Raw genomic sequence first — 26,220 nt, 5'->3', positions numbered from 1 at the left:
TAACCAGGACCCGTTTCTCTTACTTGATGCACAATTCTCGTCATAATCAAAATCTAGGGTTTCATAATCAAATTGGTTTCAAATAGTTTCTGTATATAATCTTTTGTTTGTACCTGCTAACCAGCTGACACCCTAGCACAGTTGGCTAGGGTGTGTGTGCTCAAATCAGGTCCGGCCATCAGACGCGGGTTCAAGTCCGACCGGCTGTATCTTTTTGTTAATTTTGATTTTTAATTGTTTTGATGGTTTTTACTTGTTTGAAAAGTATTATAATTAATATTAACTATTAAATAAACATTATTTTATTTAAACCGACATCATAAGTTAACGTTTCAAGTCAAATAGTCTCGTTACAAGTTTTTTTTTGTGTGTGTGTGTATATATAACCGACACTAATATGGATGTGTAAATCGTCTTTATTAATTTACTCATATTCTTTAGGTATATATAATATGTACATTAAAATAGATAATATATATATATATATATATATATATATATATATATATACATATGTTGTATTTTAAAAGAAAACTATAATAAATATATTAAAAGTATTACAAGTGTTAATTATATTTTTACCATTGAAATTCGTTAATACTTCCAAGATATAAATTTTATGATAAATACATATTTAAATGTTTATCGCTATAAAATATCTTAAATCATATTTATGTAAACTAATTGTACATAAACCCAATTTTATGGCAAACAATGATTTTTATAATTAAATATTAATAATAATTTGTAGAGATCGACCGGTCAATCCGTAACATACCTAATCACAAATATAACTCAATTTACATCGGAATCCTCAATTCGTTATACATATCGTATCATTTATAATTCACTCATAATATTATCTAATCAGGAATTTTGTCATTAATTCTCGAAGAGTGTGCTTACTACTTTCTTGTCGTTTTCATTCCCGTTTGGCTTAAACGATCAGGTGAGTTTTATCATTCTCCTATTTTACTCGATTTTCATAAACGTTTTTGGGACATATGCGTATATAATACTATATATACATACATATCAAAATAGCAAACGTGTAATTGTGTGTGATTGATCAAATCTACTTGTTATGTGCTTATGTGTTATTGTATTGATTTGCTTGACATATCCCCTTGGAGAGGGTTCTCATTCTCATTGACCATCGCCCGATTCGCTTGGCAACGGTCTTATTCTCATTATTTGCTCATAGTTGATTTACCGGCGCCCGAATCGCTTGGCAATGGCTTAGTCGACAACTTACTTGTTTATGGTTTGATTTCATTACCGCATTTATTACGTTTTGCTTATTTATCATATTAACATTATTTTGTTGTCAAAACTTGGTGGTAAACTCACTCAACATATTTGTTGACCAAAACTCCATTTTCTACGCATATGCAGGTTGCGTGTATTGAAGATTGAAGTTGGACACGTAGACAAGACCTTAGGATATAATCAAGATAATCGTTATATGAACTCATATTTGTGTATTTAAATTGTTTTGTATATTTGGATAATGTGTGTAATATTTGTAAATAATTAATTGATATTGTCATTTATATTTATGATAGTATCTTCGAGCTGTGAGCAATCGGATCACGCCCCGGCAGTGCCAAGGCAGAGTACCACAGGGTTGCAAACGCCGTGGCAGAAATATGTTGGCTATAAAATCTCCTTCTCAAGCTCCGGTGTCCCTCTCTCCCGTGTTACCATAGTCTACTGCAATAATGTTAGTGCCATTTACCTATGTGGCAACCCTATTCAACACCAGCGCACCAAACACATCGAACTCGATATTCATTTCGTTCGTGAACAGGTCCAACATGGTCGCATTCGAGTTCTACACGTGCCTTCTCATTACCAAATAGCTGATATATTTACTCAGGGCTTACCTTGAGTTCTGTTTAATGACTTCCGCTCCAGTCTCAGCTTACGTTCACCTCCCGCTTCGACTACGGGGGTATTGTAAAATTACTTGATTGAACACAAATAGGGATGGATAAATACCAGAATCGTATATAAGGGTTATGGTTACAGGAATCAATCAAATAAACTAGTGGTATGATAAACCCTAGTTCTTACAGATTGTTACAAGAACTAATAACATGAACGATTATGGAGAATAGCTTATCAGTCGAATGATTGAGATTAGATGCTTTAAATCAAATATAATGTAAAATATGATGTGTTGCCTTCTGCGATGAACTGTTGGCTTGTCTTATAGATGAGAGAGAACGAGAGAAGGAGTATGTCTAGCCAATCTCCAGCTTTTCCTTTCCTTATCAATATCCCATTAATTAAGCAATCACCTATGATTTTTTTCTTGTTAACATACAACATGTTTGACTTGGAAAAGATCCTTGTAAATAAAGACATAAAAAACAAAGAATTAGAAATGAAATAATATTTAAATGACTTTTAATTTTAACATCCCCCCTCATTTCAATTCCCAAAGTGATCTTTTAAACCCAATTTATCACATAACTGATTATGTTGAGCAACACCTACACCTTTGGTAAATATATCAGCAGGTTGTTATGTTGTGTTAATTTTCTTAATTTTGAAAACACCTGCCATAACTTTTTCTCTTAAGGTGAAAAGGTCTATTTCAAAGTGCTTTGTACGTTCGTGAAAGACAGGGTTTGTCGATATTAAAATAGCAGCGTTGTTATCACAATATATTGGGATAGGGAGAGTGAACTGACCTGTAGGTCTTCAAGCAGTTTCAAAAGCCAGATTACTTCACCTCAAGTAACCTTCATAGCCCTGTATTCTGCCTCAGCGGAGGATCTAGAAACTGTATTATGTTTCTTGCTTTTCCAAGAGATCAGGCAATCTCCAAGATATATACAATACCCTGTAACGCTTCTTCGAGTAACCAAACATTTTCCCCAATCTGAGTCTGAGTAGGCTTTTAGGCAAAAATTTGGTGATCTTTTAAAAATTATCCCTTTTCCCGGAGAGCCCTTTAAGTATTTTAGAAGTGTTAGGGGAACTTATACGTGTGAGTTTAAGGGTTTGTGCATGAACTGACTTAGACATTGCACGGTGTAAGAAATATCGGGTCTAGTAAGAGTTAGATAAATTAATTTGCCGACAAGAATTTGATATTGAGTGACATTTTTTAATTCAAAATCATTTTCCTTAGCATTAGCACTGTCATTTAAAGTAATATTTTGTTCTAAGGGATTCCCGACAGGTTTGCTAGCAAGAAGACCAAATTCATGAATTAAGTCAAGACAGTACTTCCGTTGAGACAGATACATTTCATTTTGGTTTTGATAAACCTCAATCCCAAGAAAGTATTTTAATTTTCCCAAATCCTTAATTTGAAAATACTGACTTAATTTTTGTTTAACTTTGTTTATTTCTAAATCATTGTTACCTGTAATGATAATGTCATCTACATAAACAAGGAGGAAAACAGAAGCTTTTTCAGTAATTTTCATGTATATGGACGGATGGTTTTTGCTTTGTATAAAACCAATGTTGATTAGGGTTGAGGTAACTTTCTCATTCCACTTCTTGGGTGCCTGCTTTAGCCCATAAAGGGATTTAACAAGTTTACAGACTTTGCCAGATGTGGAATATGATGTGCTACCATACCCTTCAGGAATGTTCATGTAGACATCCTCGTCTATCTCTCCATAGAGGAAAGCATTATTAACATCAAGTTGGAAGACAGTCCAACTGTTTTGAACCGATAAAGCAAGTAAAGCACATATGGTAACCATTTTTACAATGGGAGAGAATGTTTCATCAAAGTCAAAACCCTCTCATTGATTGTATCCTTTAGCTACAAGTCTAGCTTTATATCTCTCAATCTCACCATTTGACTTGTATTTAATTTTATAAATCCATTTACACCCAATCGTTTTTCGATTTGTGGGCAAGTCAGTAATGATCCAAGTTTTGTTTTTTTTAAAGCTTCCATTTCTTGGTTCATAGCATTAACTCAATTAGCATCTTTACATGCTTCGGAATATGTTTTGGGTTCAACACTTTTGTCAAGAAGGGAAACAAAACACTTATTGTTATAAGAAATATTTGAGTGACTTACAAACTTTTCTATGCCATATTTTACTTTTCCATCTAGGACAAAATCAGTGTATTTTTTTGGAATATTACCGACTCTACTTGACCTACGAGTGCTTACATTAGGATTAGTGGAGGTGCCATCAGGGAAATTAGCATTGGCTACTTCATTTAGATGTTCAACCTCATCTGGTTGCCGAGCGGAATGAGTGTAATCCATAGAAATTTCGGACTCCATTAAGTTGCTATCAATGTCTAGGGTAACAGCTACCGGGCTGCTGCCTAAGCCACTATTAGTAGATTCTAAATGATTCCCGGAGTTAATTTTAGGACCACTTTCATTCTCAGTTAGGCCGTCCAAGTTTTGGTTGAAATCGTCAGATTCCCTCCATTCATCATCGGGCATTTTGATCTCAAACTCATTCGGTTCATAAAGAAAATCAAAAAAGTTAAGGTGATTTACACCATTTTATTTTGGTAATGTTTCTATTTTATCTTTTAAAGGAAAAAGATTTTTATAAAATTTTACATCCCGGGAGTATAAAATAGTTTTGTCATCAAGGGAAAGAAGTTTGTAGCCTTTTTTTTTTTATCAAAAGAATAACCAATTAAAACACATTTTGAGGCTCTACTATCAAATTTAGTTTTAGGATTTAAATTAGTTGCAAAACACAAGCTACCAAATGATCTGAGATGTAACAGAGAGGGTTTCCTATTTATAAGCAACTCATAAGGGGACTTTCTGTTTAACACGGAGGAAGGAGTCCTGTTAATCAGGTAGGTAGCGGTTAAAATACATTCGACCCACATGTGTAAGGGAATACCACTTTGAAATAGTAGAAATCTAGCAATGTTTAACAGATGTCGGTGCTTTCTTTCTACTACCCCATTTTGTTGGGGGGTATATACACAAGTTGTTTGATGAAGAATACCATTAGATTTGAGATACGTTTTAAATTGATTATTAACAAATTCTGTGCCGTTATCGGTTCTGAAACATTTGACTTGTTTGCCAAATTGAGTTTTAATTAAAGCAAGAAAGTTCATGATGTTTTGAAACACTTCATTTTTTGACTTGAATAGGTATACCCATGTGGCCCTAGAATGATCATCCACCACTGTTAGAAAAAATCTAAAACCTTCCTTACTAGTTATTTTAAAAGGCCCCCATAGATCAAGATGAACGAGTTCACCAACTATTTGGGTTTTATGCTCACTTAGAGGAAAAGGATCTCTTGTTTGTTTTGCCCGGAGACAAACTTCACAAGGATCATTTAGGTCTATTTTCTTTAAATTGAGATCAGATTTTAAAACAGATAAAACTTGGTGTGAGGGATGACCAAGTCTAGAATTCCACAATTTTAAGTTATTATTAATAGGCCCTACTACATTGTCACAAACAAACACACCTGGAGAGAGGTTGTCTCCAAAGTAATACAGGCCATTGACCTGTTTACCAGTCAGTTGTGTCGTTTTGCGAGTTAGGTCCTATATTAAACACTCAAATTCATTAAACCAACAGCCAAGTTTGTTGTCTTTAGCAAGTTTGTGAACAGATAAAAGGTTAACAGTGTATTCTGGAACAGCAAGAACATCAATAAGAACCACCTTGTTTCCAATTTTAAGTTTTCCGATATATGTAATTTTGGCACTTGTTCCGTTGGGATGACCAACAGTCATGCTGTAGTTGGAAACATCAACAAGGTCAAACATATTTTTGTTCGACAAAACCATATGTTGATTTGCCCCCAAGTCAATAACCCACCCTTTAAGATTTCCTTCATTAGGAGATGTAACACAATTAAAGAAAGAACTAGCACAAGAAGATTGAAATTTACCTGCCATGTGAGATGTGCTTTGATCTAATGTAATAGGTCCGTTCCTGAAGGAGATAAGTTTAGAGTATTGATCTTGAGTTAATTGGCAGGTGATTTCATCCGATTTTTTGTTTTCAGACACAACGTTGTTACTTGTCGTGTTTTTCAGCTTCCCTTTGTAATGTGTAGGATATCCTACCAGTTCGTAACACCTATCAAAGATATGACCATTTTTGTTGCAATGGGTGCATTTTAGAGGAGATCTAGGTTTTTTGAAGTTTGCAGCTTTTGTTGCAAAGGCATCACGTTGGGTTTTGTTAGAGGATGTTATAGACTTGTGAGACTCTTCACTTGATATGATTGCAAAGGCACCCTTAACAATGGGCAAGGGTTCTTTTGTCATGATGGAGGTTCTAACAGGTTGGTAGGTATCGTCTAGGCCCATAAGAAACTGCATTAGCCTCATGTTTTGATTGATTTTATCGGTTTCCTCAGCAACATTACAAGTGCATATAGGTGTTTTAGAAAGGGAGTCAAATTGCCTCCACAGGGAAGTAAGTTTGTGATAATAATCAGAGATAGAACCCCCATTTTGTTTAAGCATAGAAATATTTTGGTGGAGATTATAAATCATAGAACCATCAATTTTTGAATATGTTTCTTTTAATTCTTCCCAAACAACGGAAGCAATCTTAGAAAAAACTTGACCCATAAACAGCTCTTCAGATATAGAATTTAAAATCCAAGACAACACAACTGATTGCATCTATCCCATTGTTTACCTAGGTTTTCATTGGTGGTGGGCCTATTACATGTTTTGTCTATAAAACCAATTTTGTTTTTTACATTTAAAGACAATTTCATAGAATTGGTCCACACAGTATAATTTTCTGTTCCTTTTAGCTTAATATTAACAATGGTCAAATTGTTTGTGTCTGAAGCATGAAGATAAAGAGGGTCGCCAAAGTCAAGATTGCTCATTTGATTATTATTGTTGTTGTTATTAATAATCTATGAACTAGTCATAGATTAAAAAAAACTTTTTTTTAACAAAAAAAAATGTAAGACCCCGAATCCCGGGAATCCTACAGTTGGTAATCACGTCCGCAAATTCACAAAAATTTAAAACCAATCGATTCGTTTTATTTAAAACAAGTTCAGAGTAAATAACAGCGGAAAAAGTGTAAGTATTTAAATATCCCAAACACGGGTACAGGTGTCCAAAATCAAATGTAAATAAAATATTTGTTTTATTTGAATTCTTCGACCAGAAATGCCTTCAACCTCCCGAGTAGCATCCAGCACGTCCAAGCGGTAGCATCCACTTCTTAACCTGAAAGTCAATCTAACATACACACAAAGTCAGCTTGAGCTGAGTGAGTTCAAGTTTTCATAAACAATAATTCATACTTTATTTCAAAGCTATAGTTATAAACAATAGAGAAGGTATAAATAAAATAAATTATATATAATTCACCAAGTAATACAATCATCGTCGAACACACGTACACGGGCCTCTCCACCACGAGTCAAGACTCGAGTAATATATCTGACCCAGACGCGGTAAGACCTAAGCATGTGACACGAGCCTCTCCACCACGAGTCAAACCCGAGTAATATATTTGACTCGGTCACAGCTTATACATCCGAGCACGAGATACGGGCCTCTCCACCACGGGTACAACCCGAGTAATATATTTGACCCGATCTCGGCTCATACATCCAAGCACGGGGTACGGGCCTCTTCACCACGGGTGCAACCCGAGTAATATATTTGACCCGATCCCGGCTCATACATCCAAGCACGTAATACGGGCCTCTTCACCACGGGTACAACCCGAGTAATATATTTGACCCGATCATGGCTCAACATCCAACGGGCCTCTTCACCACGGGATTTTAAAACCCGAGTAATATATTTGACCCGCCAAAATGATGATCACGTCACACGGGCCTCTTCACCACGGGTACAACCCGAGTAATATATTTGACCCGGCCGTGAATCACCATGCACACACACAACAATAAGCCTACATACATCATTCTTAGTCACGAGAAACTAAATATCATTACACAATCATAGGCTATAAGGTACACATCCTCATACGTACATACATACCTCCATATATACATACATATATATATTCCTACATAAATATATATATATATATATCATCCCATACGGGAACTAAGTAGATAGGTCTACTCATATTCAATTACTACCAAGTCTGCTAACGTCCTCGAGTCTAGACCATCAATAGTGTATGTAACCTTAAGGACACAAGACCATGAACGAGTCTAAAATATCCTAAGCCATATAAAATAATTCAAATATAGCTTTCAAAAATGCACCATCACGAGTGAGACCATGTAAAACTATTCAAATCATTGTAACGAGTAAAATCGTTTAAAATTGTATTTCGGTGTGTATGCTAGCCCAAAACGTAAAAGAGTAAAAAGGGCATCATGAACTCACCTGAGATCGATCGAATACTTGCAACGAGCTAGGAAGTTCCTAAGGGTAAAATCACAAGCAAGGGCCTGTAAATTATACACAACGCGTTACTAAACTAGACTGTAACAACATTTTAGCCTAATGGGCCATTCAGGCCCAACACTCCGGCCCAAGACCCAACAACTGGGCCCAAGGCTCAATACTTTGGCCCAAGGCCCAACACTTGGCCCCAGGCCCAACACTTGGCCCAAGGCCCAACACTTGGCCCGAGGCCCAACCACTTGGCCCGAGGCCCAACCACTTGGCCCGAGGCCAAATCACTTGGCCCGAGGCCCAACACTTGGCCCAAGGCCCCTAAAACCTTTCAACTAACTAAAACCACTGGTTAAGCTTAAAACGAACTTGTTGATTAATAACGAATAAAACGTGTAGATTTTAGCATGCGAAGATGCATTTAATTACATAGGATAACCTTTGAATTAAATTATTAAATTTTTACCAGACTTTAATAAATGTCTTAGGTTTATAAAAATATTTTTATTATATTTTTCTATTGGACACAAAAATCATAAAAATTCTTCCAACACAGAAAGGTATGTGAAGCTATTTCAGCGCGCAACAAAATGGTTTTATTTTTATAAAATTCATCACCGAACCAAATTAAACGATTCCAATTGGGTTTGGTTCCTAACTCAAAACACTAACTCCCAGAAGTAGAACCAACCAATTTGGACTTGTCGAAAAAAGGTTATGACGTCGGGAAGACAGACCAGATTCCGTCATCCCGCATCAGCTTTGACACTCGATTTTATAAATTCATAAAAACTATTTAAATCTCGTCCAAAAATTACGTATTATACCTTTCTGGAAACTAGACTCAAAGTAGAACATCATGGAATCAAGAATCAATCAAAAAAAGTGTATTAACATCGCGTTACAGACCCTACAATAAACGTATACGAATCTGTCAGCAAGCTGTTATCATCAAAACTCAATCTTAACGACCAATAAGCGCGTTAATATGATCAATTAAGGTGTAAAAGACATGAGGAATCATAAAACCGACCTTGAATTGAAGTTTTCAAGGCTGAAACTTGGCTGGGCAGAAGAAAAACGAGCAGGGGGGGTCCAGGTCCGACGGCTGCAAATAGGTTTAGGGTTTGAGTTTTCTTTTGTTTTATGATATAAAATAGTTACATCCAAGTCCCTCCAAATTGAAGTATGTAGCAACTTGGGTGGAAAGTTAAGTGAGAACGTTTACGAGGTTTGCAAGGAGCTCCCGAGAGAATGCCGGGTCAAGCCCGAAAGGTGTACATAACACTACAAGATTAAACCTTTTGTCGGAAATTAACGGGCGTTATAAAAAAAACACAAAAGTGAGAGCAACGGAAACAAATAATAAACTAGGAAAGCCAAGAACTCCTAAAATGCCTAAATGTACAAACAGATTTGGGGTATAGCCCAACCACAAATGTCTAATGCAAAGCCAAAGACAATAAATAAAAGGGAGTAGGAAGTTCTTATAGAGCACTTTTGGTAGAATCTTGTATTGGGGATACAAGAATAATAATAGTTGACCATATTTGGGTGATAAAATCCCAAATGAGAGAGAAATATGATAATTTTAAATACCCCTTTTTATCACATGATGTTGATGTATCACTAGCCCAACTTCTGAGAACTGACTTAACCCTTGCAGAGCACTTTTAATTTGCAAAATACGTTCACACCTTTACAGAAGTGACAGGTATATGGTTTTGCAGAACCAGCAGCGGAGATAAGCAACAGTGTCAGCGCCACACCCAAAAGGAGTTAGGGTTTCTTGATTTCACATTCACAAAAGGAACGAAATTGACTGATGAATGAATTTCGATTCAATTGAAGGTGTAGTCCAAGGTATCGATCATGGAATAGAGCCTATAGCTCTGGTACCATGTAAAACTACTGATTGAACACAAACAGGGATGAATAAATACCAGAATCGTATATAAGAGTTATGGTTACAGGAATCAATCAAATAAACTAGTGGTATGATAAACCCTAGTTCTTACAGATTGTTACAAGAACTAATAACACGAACGATTATGGAGAATAGCTTCTCAGTCGAATGATTGAGATTAGATGCTTTAAATCAAATATAATGTAAAATATGATGTGTTGCCTTATGCGATGAACTGTTGGCTTGTCTTATAGATGAGAGAGAACGAGAGAAGGAGCGTGTCCAGCCAATCTCCAGCTTTTCCTTTCCTTATCAATATCCCATTAATTAAGCAATCACCCATGTTTTTTTTCTTATTAGGCTGAGGGGTGTGAGGTAGAGGTGCACAAATCGGTTTTTTTAAAAAAACCGGTTCGGTTATTAACCGGACCGGTTTTTTTTGGCCCGGAAAAAAACCGGTTCGGTTAATAACCGGACCGGTTATTAACCGGTTTTTGTATATGAAAACCCTAACCGGTCTAACCGGTTAGGACCGGTTTAGAAACCGGTTAATAAACCGGTTTTTTTATTAACCGGTTTTCTAATAACCGGTCTAACCGGTTAACCGGTTTTTTTTTTTTTTTTTTTTTTTGGGTTTAGGGTTTGGGGTTTAGGGTTTAGGGTTTAGGGTTTAGTTTGGAAGACCGAAGCCATTCTTTGCTTTCGTTGTTAGGGTTCTTTGCTTGGAAGATTAAAAACACATAACTTTCATTTATAGCTTTTACATAAAAAATACAAACATTAAATCGTTATCGCATATTCGTAACTCAAAAATACAAACATTAAATAATGCTTAGACACGATTACATTAACAACTTGCTGTTTCTTACTCATTATTTGCCTCCATGTTTGCTGTTTCTTTAACTAATTTTCTTCGCTACCCGATCCCGAGCTATTCCTTAGGTAATCGTCGTACGCGGCTTCTTCATCGGTCATTGGTTGAGTGTGTCCTTGATTGACCTCGTCTTCATACAAGCCCGCCTCATAGTCCATTTCCCCCTTGAGTGAGCGTTGATGTTGTGCCCTATCTAAAGAGTCCAAGTAATCCTTGTAGCAAATCGACATCTCTACAGCTGGTGGAGTGAGTCGAGTCCTCCTAATCGATATAACCCTGCCAGAAACAGAAAAAGCAGACTCCGAAGCTACCGTGGAAGCTTGGACCGTTAGTAAATCTTTGGCCATGGCGGCGAGGATCGGAAACTCATCCTCCTTACCTCTCCACCAAGCCAGCAAATCAAGAATTCTAAATTCATCCGGAGTCATGTGTTTCACAAAGTTGGTACCACCATACCTTCCAAGTTCACTGCTTGGGGTGTTTACCTTTTGACGTTTACCGGCGTCTTCCCAAATCATGTAGTACATCCCCATTTCAAGGTCGGTTTGGGATTGGGATTGGGCAACAGCTCTTAACGAGTCATGAATTTGGGAAGACGACCCGTATTTTGTAAGGTAAACATCATACATGTTTGACAAGGTGGTGTTGAAAGCATTCTTTAAAGTTTGGTTATAATAGGGGTTTTGATCGTCGTTTAACTCTAGCTCATCACAAATTTTTTCTATTAAAGCTTCAACACCACCAACATTGATGCAAGGGTTTAACGCAGCAGCACATGTCAAAACAGCGGGTAGTTGTTGAAAATATTTTCTAAATTTTTCTTTCATTTTTACACCCATATCAAAATAAGGTGCACCCCTACAATGAAGTTCACTCAACTTTGTGCACATGACAGCAATTTTTGGTAAAGCAATGGGGCTTGTTGGATAGTAAACCCCGGATAAACTAGTTGTGCAAGATTTAAAAATTTGAAGGACCCCCGTAACGATCTCAATCAATAACCAGTTTCTAGGATCGTACGGTGCACATTTACCCCTATTTGACAAAATTTGATGAAACGCAATTAATGATTCTTTTTGTTGGATGGCTTTCTCAAACATATCACAAGTCGAGTTCCATCTTGTTGGACAATCCCAATTTGGCCCCAACCATTGACAATTAGCTTCTACACAAAATTTTTTGTATCTTGAAAATGTTGTATTGTTGCTAAAAACATCTCGTAACATTCTTTTAAAATTGTTTCTTTGCGTTTCGATCACGTTTAATCCATCTTGCACGGCCAAGTTGATAATATGTGCAATGCATCAGCTATGAAAAAACGCTCCATCACAAATAGGTTTATACTTTAATTTTAAATGGCCAACCGCGGCCGTATTGTTGGACGCGTTATCAAACGAAATTGAAAAGATTTTATGTTCAATCTTGTATTGTCGAATGACTTTATCCAAGAGTTTAAAAATATTTCTACCCGTGTGCGGGTAATCAAACAATTGAAACGCAACGGTTCGTTTCATCATTTGCCACGACTCGGGGTCAACCCAATGAGCCGTCACACAAATGTATGAGTCGGGCGAACCATTAGGTACCGACCACACATCCGTTGTTAAGTTTACACCAGTTTGTAAGTTTGAAAAGTATGAAATTAGTTCGGATTTAGCGTTTTTCCATGCTTTAAGACAATCTCTTCTAAGGGTCGAACGACTTACGTGTTGGTAGCGTGGTTGAACATACTTTTGCATCATCTCCGTGAATTGAGGGTTGTCGAAGTGGTTGAAAGGAAGTGTTTGTTGAATCACAAAGTTTGAAAACTGTTGACGTACCGCTTCAAGGTCGTACGTAAACACCGTTCCTTGATTCGTCATCTCCGGCTGCGAACTACTTCCCGATTCGTCCTTCAAGGCCTTGCAAAAGGGCCTTTGCACATGCGCTTTTAAAGTGGAGTTTGCATCTTTGCCATAAAACTTCAAACAATGTTTGCATCGAGCTTTTTGGCTACCGTTAGACATTTCGCATAGGTCGAAATGTTGCCAAACATCATGGTTTCGTTTCGTGGGGATGACCCGAACGACCGTTTCTCCCGTGTTCGAGGCACCCATGTTGACGGATGAAGCAGCACTTTGGGAGGCCATGATAATCGACTACGAAATAAGAGCGTATGGAGTGGTAATGTGGTATAATTGAGCGTGAGATAACAAAATAATCGCGTATGAAATAAACGTTTAGAGCGTTTGGAGTTGTATAATCGAGTGTGATCTAACCAATACCCAACCTAAGCTATATATAGATGTTTGTGGGGGTAAAATGGGGAAAAAAAACGGTCAAAAAATAAAAAAAACGACTATATAGCCGTTATTCAACGGGAAAAAACCGGTTTTTAACCGGTTAACCGGTTATAAAAAAACCGGTTAACCGGTTTTTTTATAACGGTCAAAAACCGGTTTATAAAAAAACCGGTTAACCGGTTTTTTAATAACCGGTTATTAAAAAAACCGGTTTTTTTATAACCGGTTATAAAACCGGTTTTGGCTCCAAATTGTGTAACCGATATACAAACCGCCGGTTTGTAAACCGGTCAAACCGGTTTACAAAAAACCGGTTTTCTTAAAAACCGGTTTCCGGTTTAAACCGGCAAACCGGTTCGATGACCGGTTTTTTTGACCACCTCTAGTGTGGGGCGCTAACCTGGGCGCGAGAGCCCCTCTGCTCGCGCCCCCAGGCGCTAACCCCACACCACCGGGGCGCGAACCGGGGCGCGAACGGGGCGCGAGCGCGAGCCCCCAGGCAGGCGTGAGTGTGGTCGCGGGAGAAGAGAGAGAAAAAGCTGGTGGGTTCCCCAAAAAGAGCCGTTGAGCTCCGAATTTTTTTAAAAAAATTCCTTAAAACCTCTATATAATACCCCAAATTACTCCCATTTCAACCATATCAAAACACAATTTCACCTTACAAACCCTTATATAATATCCCAAACTCTATATAATACCCCATTTCATCTATAAAATACCCCATTTCACCCATATCAATCACCACAACTTCAAAATAAAACCCAAAATCAACCCATCTTCCCAATTTTTTTTTTAAAAATAATGTCGTCGTACTCGTCTGATTCCGACTCCTCCGAAGAGGATGATTTGCTTCTTCATGTAAGGGGAGTTTTGACCGCAACCATGGTCGATCTCTTGCAAAATCAAGCCCATCAACCTCGACTCCCGAGGGTTAGAGCACCACCTCGTGATCGTGATCGATCGGGTGCTAACGATACTTTTTTTAGGCATTATTTTAGCCCTCAACCGGTATATGAGGAGTCGGATTTTCGAACTCGTTTCCGAATGAGCAGACAATTGTTCATGCGTATAGCAAGTGATTTAGAGGCACGGTATCCCTTTTTTCAACAAAGGGAGGATGCTAGGGGTCTCCCCGGTTTTACCCCTCTTCAAAAATGCACGGCTGCTATCCGTCAATTAGCGTACGGCATCTCGTCGGACGCTTTGGATGAGTATTTACAGATGTCGAAAAGGGTTGCACGTGAATCCCTTCATTTTTTCTGCCAAGGTAAAAAACATTAATTTTACTTTATATTAAATATTTATTACATTTTGTAATATATATTATACGTAGGAGTCATATCGACTTACGCTCGGAAATATCTGCGTAAACCTACAATGTATGACATCCAACGCATATATGAGGTGCACGCAGAAAAACATGGTTTTCCTGGGATGCTAGGTAGCATCGATTGTACGCATGTTGGATGGGCTATGTGTCCAACGGCCTGGCGAGGTCAGTTCCACCGTGGTGATCATGAAGGGCCGACCCTTATACTTGAGGCGGCGGTGTCACAGGATCTTTGGTTTTGGCATGCTTTTTTTGGTGTTGCTGGGTCAAATAACGACCTTAATGTTATCGATCAGTCAAATTTGATCAACGACCTTATCGACGGGGTTGAACCACCTCAATCTTTTGTTGCAAATGGAGAACTCTTCAAGTACGGGTACTATCTGGTCGATGGTATTTACAACGAATGGGCTTTGTTAGTTCAAGCTTTTACAGATCCAATCGCCGACAAACGGAAGTATTTTACGAAGAAGCAAGAGTCTGCCAGAAAAGATTTTGAAAGAGCTTTTGGAGCTATAAAAAAACAATATTATGTTCTGGCGAACCCGATACGTTATTGGACTCGGGAGAGGATAACGGACGTCGTCTACACGTGTCTGATCCTACACAACATGACGTTAGAAGACGAGGGCAAAGCTATCTGCCAAAACTACCAAGGTGACATTCCGCCACAACTGTCCACAATCAGTGATCAACAAAGACTTCATAACATAGCAAATATCAAGAGCCGTGAGATACACGGGGATCTTCGACATGAGTTGGTTGAACATTTGTGGGCGAGGCGACCCGATGATCTTGTATTAGATTAGTGTTATTATTAAGTATTATTGTTTGTTTAATTTTTAGTATGTTTTTTTTTGTAATTTGAATTTTAAAAAAAATGTGTGTTTTTTTTTTAATAATTTATGAGTTTTTTTAATAATACGTTTTTTGAATATATTTATAAAAAAATAAAAAAAAATCCGCTGGAGCCCCTGTTGGAGCCCTTCCACACCAGGGCCAGGGGCTCCAGCGGGGGCTCCAACACCCCCCTTATCCAGTTTCTCTCTCTGCCACACGTCACAATATTATTGGCTGGAGCCCCCATTCGCTCCCCCGTTAGAGCCCCCCACACCCCTCAGTCTTAGCATTCAGCATGTTTGACTTACTTGGAAAAGATCCTTGTAAGTAAAGACATAAAAAACAAGGAATTAGAAATGAAATAATATTTAAATGACTTTTAATTTTAACATGTATGACAGACACTATATTTTAAATTGACAGAGCCTACTGTTGGAAACCAAATCCTCACGTAAATAATTGACGACATGCTGCTGTATTGACGACATGCTGCTGTATCTTTCATTATTACAGGATATTGACATATTATAAGAGATTTGCATATTATAACTATATATTGATTTAACAGTATGATAGACACTATTCTCAATTTCTCTATTTTCAAAAGAGTTATTATGGGAATTTTATAAGGCTGAGGGGTGTGGGGGGGCGCGAGAGGGGGCGTGAGTGGGGGCGCCAGCCAATAATATTGTGACGTGTGGCAGAGAGAGAAACTTGATAAGATGGGTGTTGGTAGTGGTGATAGCGTCCCGGGCCATGGTGTGGAGGGACGCGAGAGGGGGCGCGAGCGGTTTATTTTTTTATTTTTTTTATAAATGTATTAAAAAAACGTATTATTAAAAAAACTCATAAATTATTTAAAAAAACACACATTTTTTTGAAAATTCATATAATAAAAAAAACATACTAAAAATTAAACAAACAATAATATTTAATAATAAAACTAATCTAATACAAGATCCTCTGGTCGCCTCGCCCACAAATGTTCAACCAACTCATGTCGAAGATCCCCGTGTATCTCACGGCTCTTGATATTTGCTATGTTATGAAGTTTTTGTTGATCACTGATTGTGGACGGTTGTGGCGGAATGTCACCTTGGTAGTTTTGGCATATAGCTTTGCCCTCGTCTTCTAACGTCATGTTGTGTAGGATAAGACACGTGTAGACGACGTCCATTATCCTCTCCCGAGTCCAATAACGTATCGGGTTCGCCAGAACATAATATTGTTTTTTTATAGCTCCAAAAGCTCTTTCAATATCTTTTCTAGCAGACTCTTGCTTCTTCGTAAAATACTTCCGTTTGTCGGCGACTGGATCTGTAAAAGCTTGAACTAACACAGCCCATTCGTTGTAAATACCATCGACCAGATAGTACCCGTACTTGAAGAGTTCTTCATTTGCAACAAAAGATTGAGGTGGTTCAACCCCGTCGATAAGGTCGTTGATCAAATGTGACTGATCGATAACATTAAGGTCGTTATTTGACCCAGCAACACCAAAAAAAGCATGCCAAAACCAAAGATCCTGTGACACCGCCGCCTCAAGTATGAGGGTCGGCCCTTCATGATCACCACGGTGGAACTGACCTCGCCAGGCCGTTGGACACATAGCCTATCCAACATGCGTACAATCGATGCTACCTAGCATCCCAGGAAAACCATGTTTTTCTGCGTGCACCTCATATATGCGTTGGATGTCATACGTTGTAGGTTTACGCAGATATCTCCGAGCGTAAGTCGATATGACTCCTACGTACAATATATATTAAAAAATGTAATAAATATTTAATAAAAAGTAAAATTAATGTTTTTTACCTTGGCAGAAAAAATGAAGGGATTCACGTGCAACCCTTTTCGACATCTGTAAATACTCATCCAAAGCGTCCGACGAGATGCCGTACGCTAGTTGACGGATAGCAGCCGTGCATTTTTGAAGAGGGGTAAAACCGGGAAGACCCCTAGCATCCTCCCTTTGTTGGAAAAAGGGATACCGTGCCTCTAAATCACTCGCTATACGCGTGAACAATTGTCTGCTCATTCGAAAACGAGTTCGAAAATCCGACTCCGCGTATACCGGTTGAGGGCTAAAATAATGCCTCATCAAAGTATCGTTAGCACCCGATCGATCACGATCACGAGGTGGTGCTCTAACCCTCGGGAGTCGGGGTTGATGGGCTTGATTTTGCGAGAGATTTACCACGGCTGCGGTCAAAACTCCCCCTACATGAAGAAGCAAATCATCCTCTTCGGAGGAGTCGGAATCAGACGAGTACGACGACATTATTTTAAAAAAAAAAATGGGACGATGGGTTGTTTGGAGATTGAAGTTGTGTTTGATATGGTAAAAATGGGTTGATTTAGGGGTATTATATAGGATTTTGTAAAGGTTTTTTTAAAAAAGTTTGAAAGAAATGGGTAATATATAGGAAGTGTTGTATAAAGAAATGGGTAAGTTTGGTGTTTTTTGAAGTTGTGTTAAAGTGTTGTATAAAATGGGTAATATATAGGAGTAGAAAATTTTTTTTTTTTTTAAAAATCAAGAGCCAACGGCTCATAATAACTCTCCAACGGCTCTTTTCACCTTTCCCCATGCCCCTCACGCTCAACCTGTCCCGCGAACCCCCTGGCGCCTGCCTCTTTTTCCGCGCTCGCGCCCCTCTCGCGCCCCTATAGCGCCTCGGTGGTGTGGTCCTCGCGCCCCGGGGCGCGACCGCCTCGCCACTTGCGCCCTGTCTCGCGCTCCGCACCCCTCAGCCTAATATGTCAAAACTTTGTAAGAGTTTGAAGATTGTAACAATTACGTCAAAGAGTGAGAAAAACATTAAATCCACTTAGATATCCTTGACCTAACATCATAAATGGGCATGCAACTTTTTTCAATCGAATCCCATCACTTATATATGAAAAAAGGTATAACAAGTACCACTTTATACCAAAAACTTGTATTTTTTCCAATGTGGGTGCAACTGTGGATAATTGATGTCGACTAGAATTGGAGATTTAGTTCTTAAGAAAATTCAAACCCTACATAAAAAGTTGAAATTCAAAACTTTTGTGACCGGCAATAGACAAGTTATAAAACTTAAAATAAATATAAAAAAGATGTTTCTATTTCCAATGGATATGGTATTGGGTGATGCATGTTTATGTTTATTTGTTTAACTTTAACCAACTAGCAATCAAACATGAACATGATTTTCTTGTAATGAATGTATTAATGTTTGTTCTTTAAAAGTATACACAAATAGTTCACAAATGTAAATAAGCACAAAAGACACATAAACAAACGAATGTACTCGAACATACATAAAAAAACATGAGCCTTATTAAGATCGGATCGAATAAAACCTTAAAACTAGTCGAGCCTTATCGAGCCCGGACCTCAAATAAAGCCTATTTAGTTATCAAGCCATGCTTTGGCACATTTAAGGTACAACACATGAGTTCGAGCGCACTTATATGGGTAGGGTGTATGACTTTCAAACAACATGGTAACACCGTCGTCACCCTATGTAGGTAGGGTGTATGGCTTCATTCCATGAAAAATGTTTACCACATAAAGTTGATTTATTTTTTACCATTGAAGAATTAAAATAAATTAATAAAATTTTAGGATACTTATGAGTAAATACTACCAATAATTTTGTGGTTTGTGGGCATTTAAGGGTAAAAGAAATATGATGAAGTACATGATTGACTGATGCATCCCTTCCCTCTTAGACTTGTAAAATTTTTCTCAAATTAAATAATAATAATTTAGAAGGTAATAAATAATAACAGATAATAAACAAGCTGGACCCGAGCCTACTCAAGCTCCAGGCCTCAAGGTAAATATCCAGAAATACGAGGGTAAAATCGTCCAAAAGGGGTAAGATTCTTTTTGAACTAAAGGACGAGAGTTTCAAGGAAAAGGAACCCACAAACAGAAGCTAAATTCAAATAAATAAAATTAAAAAGCACAAGTCACGAGACCATGTTACCTGCTACGGTTAATATTATTGCCCAAACATGTTGCCAAACTCAGATCCCAAATCTCACTTATCCTGCAACAAGAAGTCCAACTCTAGTTAACCTTTCGTTAGCTTTTCAAACAAGATGAACAACCATTCATTAATAACTCTAATTCTGGTTCTACTGGTTGTTATGCTTCCTACTGGTACTGAATCTGCTGAACGGATGGGATTTGTTTACACGAGAAACAGAGGAAGATGCACTCCACAGTATGCTATTCCATCTTTTATTTATTCTCTCTTTCCACATTTTAATCATTGATATTGTTTTTTTGGTTCATTAATATTATATTATAAATTTTTGAGATTCTAAGCTTCTGTTGTGTACACCCACCATTTTAAATGATACTTTGGACAGAGGTCGGATGGCCGTTTTGATTATAAATTTTTAAAGTTTGATTGTTTATGGTTAAAACAGCTATTCTGATTGAGGTGTAAACTAGCCAAGCCCAAATTCGATTATGCTCGAGGGTGGCTCATTTCAAGTTCTATTTCTAAAGCTTGAATTTTTTCAAGCACGGGCTCAACTTGACTCATTAATTCTTTATTAATTATTTTACATACTTTTTTAATTTATTTTACATAAATTGGGAAAAACATTAAACGAGTCTAAGGTTGGCTCGAGCTCGTTTGTGCAATGTGAAGTTAATTCCTACATGTCCAAAAGTGGTATTACATAAAATTGCAAGGCTCAAGCTCGGGATCAATAACCAGACAAGCTTTATATGAGCTCTGCTCGAGCTAGAGCTCGAAAAGGTTTGTCTCATTTCGAGCTTTTTATCGATACGAGCTTGAGTAGCTCACGAGTGACTCGGCTATAATTATATTGTTAAAAAAATGATTTGGGCTCAAATTCATAGTTTTGGGCCAATTTTTTTTCAGCCCAAAACTTTTAAGCCGAAATGACGAAACCGAACGGTTTCAAAAACTAAAAAACCAAAAGTTTCAGTTTTTTGTTCGGTCTTACTCCAAAACCGACCCGACCCGAAACGTGCACATCCATATCGTGATGGTGATGGAATCTGCAGGTATTGGAGCAGTAGGCGCGAGGCATGGCCGAGGATGATACCGCAGGGATCGACAGTATCAAAAGTGTTCGGATCTAGAGCTTACGAACGCTACCGGTACGATCTCACACTATTAGAGGCCACGTCTCGAAACGACGACGTAGAAAACGTGTTTGCTCGGCTCGTAAAGGAATCCACGGCGGCTTTGATCAACTCCTACACTAGGAAAGGGTACCCGTACAGTGCCTGGGAGGTGAAAACCGCCGTGATTCAGGGTTTAGTCTCCAATGAGGAAGCAGCGGTACAAGCGCGACGGTTTTACGACGCCAATCAGGCTTGTAATTAATTATTAAAATTAATCCTTGTTGGGATTCTTAAAGATAATGATTTTGCGATTTGTGAACTGATCTATTTCTTTTAGTCAATGTATAATAGTTGGTTGTTATGTTTATTGTTTGGTTTGATTACATAAACTTGCATCATTAAAGAATGATTTATAATATGCATCATGAATACCAACAGCCAGATAAATATTTGAAAAGGCATCAAAACTAGTCTTTGTGTTTGTACGTTTTTTCAATGGTTGTCCTTTCGCAAATTAAACGGCAAAAAACATCCTTTGTATTCAAAAACTTTATCACGCTTTATCCTTCGACCCTAGCTCATCTGCTCATGTGCATTGCACATGGGGGTAAATTTGTAAATTTACATAATTTAAAAATTTAAATTAAAAGAAACAATATTCCATATATATTAGAAAGAATATATTCTATATATATATATATATATATATATATATATATATATATATATCTTAAACTCACTCTCTCTCTCACACTTCTTTCTCTGTCTCTGACCACCGCCACTACGCAACCACCGCCATCTTCGCCACCCCCTTCCTTTCCGATGGCAGCACCAAACCTTGAGGTGAATCCATCAAATCGACAGCCGCAAAACACCAAATCGACAAATCGACATCAAATCTTCATCCTCGTCTCCCACCTTTCAACCACCACTCCTTCGGCCAATACCTCCACCATCCACCCCAACACCACCACCAGCCACCACCGTCACCACTCCTCCGGCCAAACATCCCAACACCACCACCGTCACCACTCCACCACCGTCACCACTCCTCCGGCCAACGCCTCCACCATCCACCCCAACACCACCACCGGCTACCACCGTCACCACTCCTCTGGCCAACAAATATCAGTTTAAGGAATGTTTGAAGAACCACCTTCACCCACATCTATCTCCATCTCTAACACTAGCCACCGCCGCCCACCTAAACTCCCCGCCGCCGTCAGCTACAACCATCAGATCTACAACCACCGCCACCCACTTCCGCCACCATTTACAACCATCAGATTTACAACTGTTAGACCACCCACCTCAACCCATCCTTAAATCAAACTGGTGTAGATGCCCAAATCTTCACAAACACGATGACCCAATTCGGGTCCGATTTCGAATCTTTTATGCTCTTGTTCTTCACATAAGCTTCGGTTTGTTCCGATTCAGGTGTAATTTGTCTTTGATTTGGGTCTAATTTGGTCAGATTCATCCAACCCCTTTAGATCTATGATTTTTAAAGTTGTTTCACCACCATTTCTGTTATGAACCAGTGATGGTTTAGTTTCGTGGCGGTTCCTAACGGTGGTGGTGGTGGTGCTTGTGGGTGAGAGAGTTGATGGTTGTGGGTGGCTGCTAACTGTAGGTGGCTGGTAGAGAGAGAGAGAGGTGAGAAAGTTAAAGAAAGAGAGATATCATTTTAGTTTTTAATATAAAAATGTTTTCTAAAATAAATGAGTAAAAAGACTAAATTACCCTCATGTGCCTGGCACATGACCGAATTTAACGAGAAAAGTTAATTGGGTTAGGACCATAGGACATAACGTGATAGAGTTATGAAGCATAAATGATGTTTTTTGCCATTAAGTTTGAGAAATGACAACCATTGAAAATATGTGAAAACATAAAGGACTAGTTTTGATGTTTTTTCTAAATATAATCATATCTTATTAAATAAGTACTTGAACTACATATATAAACTTAGAAGTTAGAACTAAAGACATTATTATTTTTGGATCTTCATCACCAATTCATCTGAATTCTTTAGCAGTTTTATATGATGTTCATCTCTCATTCATCTGAATACTTTAGCAGTTTTATATGAAATTAATAACCATACCCGTTCCAATTTCCATGCCCGTTTTCATACCCATATCCGTTCCCATACCCATACCCATTATTAAAATCCGCATATACGTAGCCCGCTTTGTATCCATTATGACATTATCAAAGTCAAGGAATTAATTCATCACAAAACCTTTTGTAGTCAAATTCGATGTATCACGCAAATCATAATAAATGGTCACTCGCTTTATTTGCAGAAAATAAGGCCAATGATATTAGTTTTCCAGAAAACAAAATCTCGTTTGATTTCGGTGCAACAAACCCTATAAATTAAAATTTGATTTCTAGAAACAATTCGTATGGTTGAATAATTGAATTCAAAATTAACACTAGCTCTGATACCACATGTTGATTAATTTCAACATATGATATCAATTATACTAGTCTCAAACATTAATCTACCATAAATAATGGATTGTAAAGCCTACTTGATGGAGAAGATTCATTCCTTTTAGTGTTTGATGAAGGTGATGCCATGATGGTGATCTTGATTAAGAGTCTAATTGCATTTCAATTAAGATGGATTATATTATGGTGTTAGAGAATTTTGTTAGAGTGATCGCATGAATGAATGATCATTGTATCTGACATGTAAGTAGGGCAACGACTCAACAATCCGTTTAACCACCATATTTACATATTAACCCCTTAAAGTATTAACTCCCATCAAATTAGATACCTTTATTATGGGGCTACACACATATAGTCCATATAAATGTTAACTGGTCAAAAGCCACACAAATATTTCTAACCGTTGGAACATTCTCCATATTGCCAATGCACCATCTTCGTCTTATTGAAGATTATTTTCTACCATATATTTCTTTGTTAATTTACTCCTTTGACTTGCCGTAATATTCTCCTTTTACCATCCTTATGTTTAGCCTTTTCTTGGTTTTCTTTTTCTCATTAGTTTCGTTTTCTCGTTAGTTTTTCTCTTTATTTATTTGACTTTGCAATGCTGCATGATTATCAGAATAATACAACAAAGAACTTTTGGTACTATCGTTTTTTAAATGTTATCCGAGCGGGTTCACAAACCGTTCTATCACAAAAAAACCCTACTTGCCAAGCTTGCATCACTGATTTCCACTATGGCAGAAAGAAGAAGTGAATAGGTGATAGACTCGGGATCAATCGATCATATCACATATAAATCTGAGATCCTCCAAAACATAACTAAAACCGATTTGAACCCTCGGTAGTGATTCCTAACGGGAATGATATATCCGTTGAAGGAGAGGAGAATGCATTTTACCAAGAGAAATGAAAATAAAAAACGTTTTACACATTCCAAAATTTACTTGCAATCTATTGTCGGTTAGTCGTTTGAGTAACGACCTTCAATCAGCAATAACTTTTTTTTTCCTAATTTTTGTGTAATGTAGAAACTTCACACGAGGAACTTGATTAGTGCGGGTAAATGTAAAAGTGGTCTATATCGGATGGGGATGATTGGAAAAGAAAGAAGAGCCATGATGACGACCATTGACACTTGGCACAAAATATTAGGGTACGCTTCCGGTGAAAGGTTATCTCAAATTGATTTCCTTAGCAGTACTTCTTTCAAAAAAAGGTGTGACTCTTGGTCAAGAGCAAAACACACTAAACTTCCATGTCCAAATTGTAGCACTAAGACAAATGGTTGTTTTGACTTTCTAAATTGCGACATTTGGGAAAAATACCGGTTCCCATCTTACTCGGGGGCAAGGTATTTTTTTTACTATCATTGATGATTTTAGTAGATCTGTTTGGGTATTTTTGTTAAAAATTAAACATCAGGCAAGCAAGTTGCTAGTGAACTTTCATAAAATGGTTCACACTCATTTTGGAAAATTGGTGAAAAGAATTAGGTGTGATAATGATGGGGAGTTCACATCAAAAGACATGTTAAAGTTTTATGATGAACAAGGAATTCTCCTTGAAACGACTTGTCCACACACCCAACAACAAAATGGGGTTGTGGAACGAAAACATAAACACACCATCGAAACCTCCTGCGGATTAAGGTTTGAAACAAATTTGCCTAAAATTTTTGAGGGGGAGTGTGTCTTAATCGCCACATACAGCATTAATCGATTGCCTTCCATGGAAAAAAATAACAAAACCCTTTATGAAATTCTATTCAATCAAAAACCGGATTACAACTTCCTGGAAACCTTTGGTTGTTTAACTTATTATAGTGGCAGCGAAATCAAAGGTGATAAGTTTGAAAAGAGGGGGAGACATGGGGTTTTCTTAGGATATCCTTAAAGGACAAGGATATAAAATCTATGATATCCAAAACAAAAGGATTATTGTTTCAAGACATGCCAAATTCCATGAAACCTGCTTTCCTTTTGATATAATTGATGTTGATATAAAAGATGACAAGTTATTTGATCCAATCATTTATACAACCTACTGTGAAGTCGAAAGATACAAAGCACGACTCGTCACCAAAGGTTTCAAACAAATAGAAGGAGTTGACTATCATGACACGTTTTCTCCGGTTGCCAAACTAGTCATGGTTAGAACTATTTTAGCCGTTGAAGTTAAAAGAAATTGGCTCATACATCAACTTGACATGAACAATGCCTTTCTTCATGGGAAATTAAACGAAGAAGTGTATATGAAAATTCCTGAAGAAGTGTACATAAAAATTCCTCAAGGCTTTGCTAAAGAGGGAGAAGCAAGGGTTTGTCAGCTAAGAAAATCGCTTTATGGTCTGAAACAAGTCTCACGAAACTGGTATCAAAAGTTTACCAATGCAATCCTTGATTTTGGTTACACACAATCTAAAGTTGACCACTCCCTCTTCATCTACCAAAATGGAAAAGTTTTTGCTGCCGCCCTCGTCTAAGTCGATGATGTTGTGATAGTAGGAAATAATCGTGACAAAATACAAGACACCAAAGACAAACTTGACCAACACTTTAGCATAAAGGACCTTGGAAATCTCAAATACTTCATTGGTATAGAAGTTGCTCGTACTGTGGAAGGTCTTGTATTGAGTCAACGAAAGTATGTGTTAGATATCCTTGAAGATAGTGGCTTACAAGGATGCATGCCAAGTTCTTTTCCATATGAACAAAACCTCTCGATAAAAGTGAAACTGAACCAAAAGTCGATGCCGGGCAATATCGTCGATTGATAGGAAGATTACTATACTTACAAGCCACTCGACCCAACATTGCCTACTTGGTCAACATTCTAAGTCAATTTGTTGCTGATCCGAGACAACCCCATCTAGATGCAGCTCATCAAGTGTTACGTTTTCTAAAGACCACGGCAGGACAAGGAGTTCTTCTCCCTCAAGAGGGAGGATGCAACGTTACAGCATATTGTGATTCGGATTGGCTTGGAGGCCCGTATACACGTAGATCTCGAACCGGTTACTTGCTCCTTTTGGGTGGAGCTCCGATATCTTGGAAGACAAAGAAACAATCTGTTGTTTCC

General features: G+C 37.8%; 1 protein-coding gene across 1 annotated transcript; it reads left to right on the top strand.

Annotated features, from left to right (window-relative positions):
- Positions 1-19,661: 19,661 nt before the first annotated feature.
- Positions 19,662-20,929, top strand: LOC143613659 (uncharacterized). Its single transcript, XM_077087310.1, has 2 exons — positions 19,662-19,786; positions 20,605-20,929. Exons 1-2 carry the CDS (start codon positions 19,662-19,664, stop codon positions 20,927-20,929), a joined length of 450 nt encoding a protein of 149 aa, XP_076943425.1.
- The last annotated feature ends 5,291 nt before the right edge of the window (positions 20,930-26,220 follow it).

This window comes from Bidens hawaiensis, unplaced genomic scaffold, assembly GCF_021521415.1.
Source record: "Bidens hawaiensis isolate Kalapana, Puna unplaced genomic scaffold, B.hawaiensis_p1.1 tig00038005_1, whole genome shotgun sequence".
Lineage (NCBI taxonomy): Eukaryota > Viridiplantae > Streptophyta > Magnoliopsida > Asterales > Asteraceae > Bidens > Bidens hawaiensis.
Note: the sequence above shows the minus strand (reverse complement) of the source record. Positions and strands in the feature narration are given on the sequence as shown.

Excerpts from the sequence above, each read along its gene's own strand:
- LOC143613659 (XM_077087310.1), top strand. The coding sequence starts at position 19,662 with ATGAACAACCATTCATTAATAACTCTAATTCTGGTTCTACTGGTTGTT. Across the intron at positions 19,787-20,604 it reads AGAGGAAGATGCACTCCACA|GTATTGGAGCAGTAGGCGCG; the intron begins GTATGCTATTCC and ends TGGAATCTGCAG.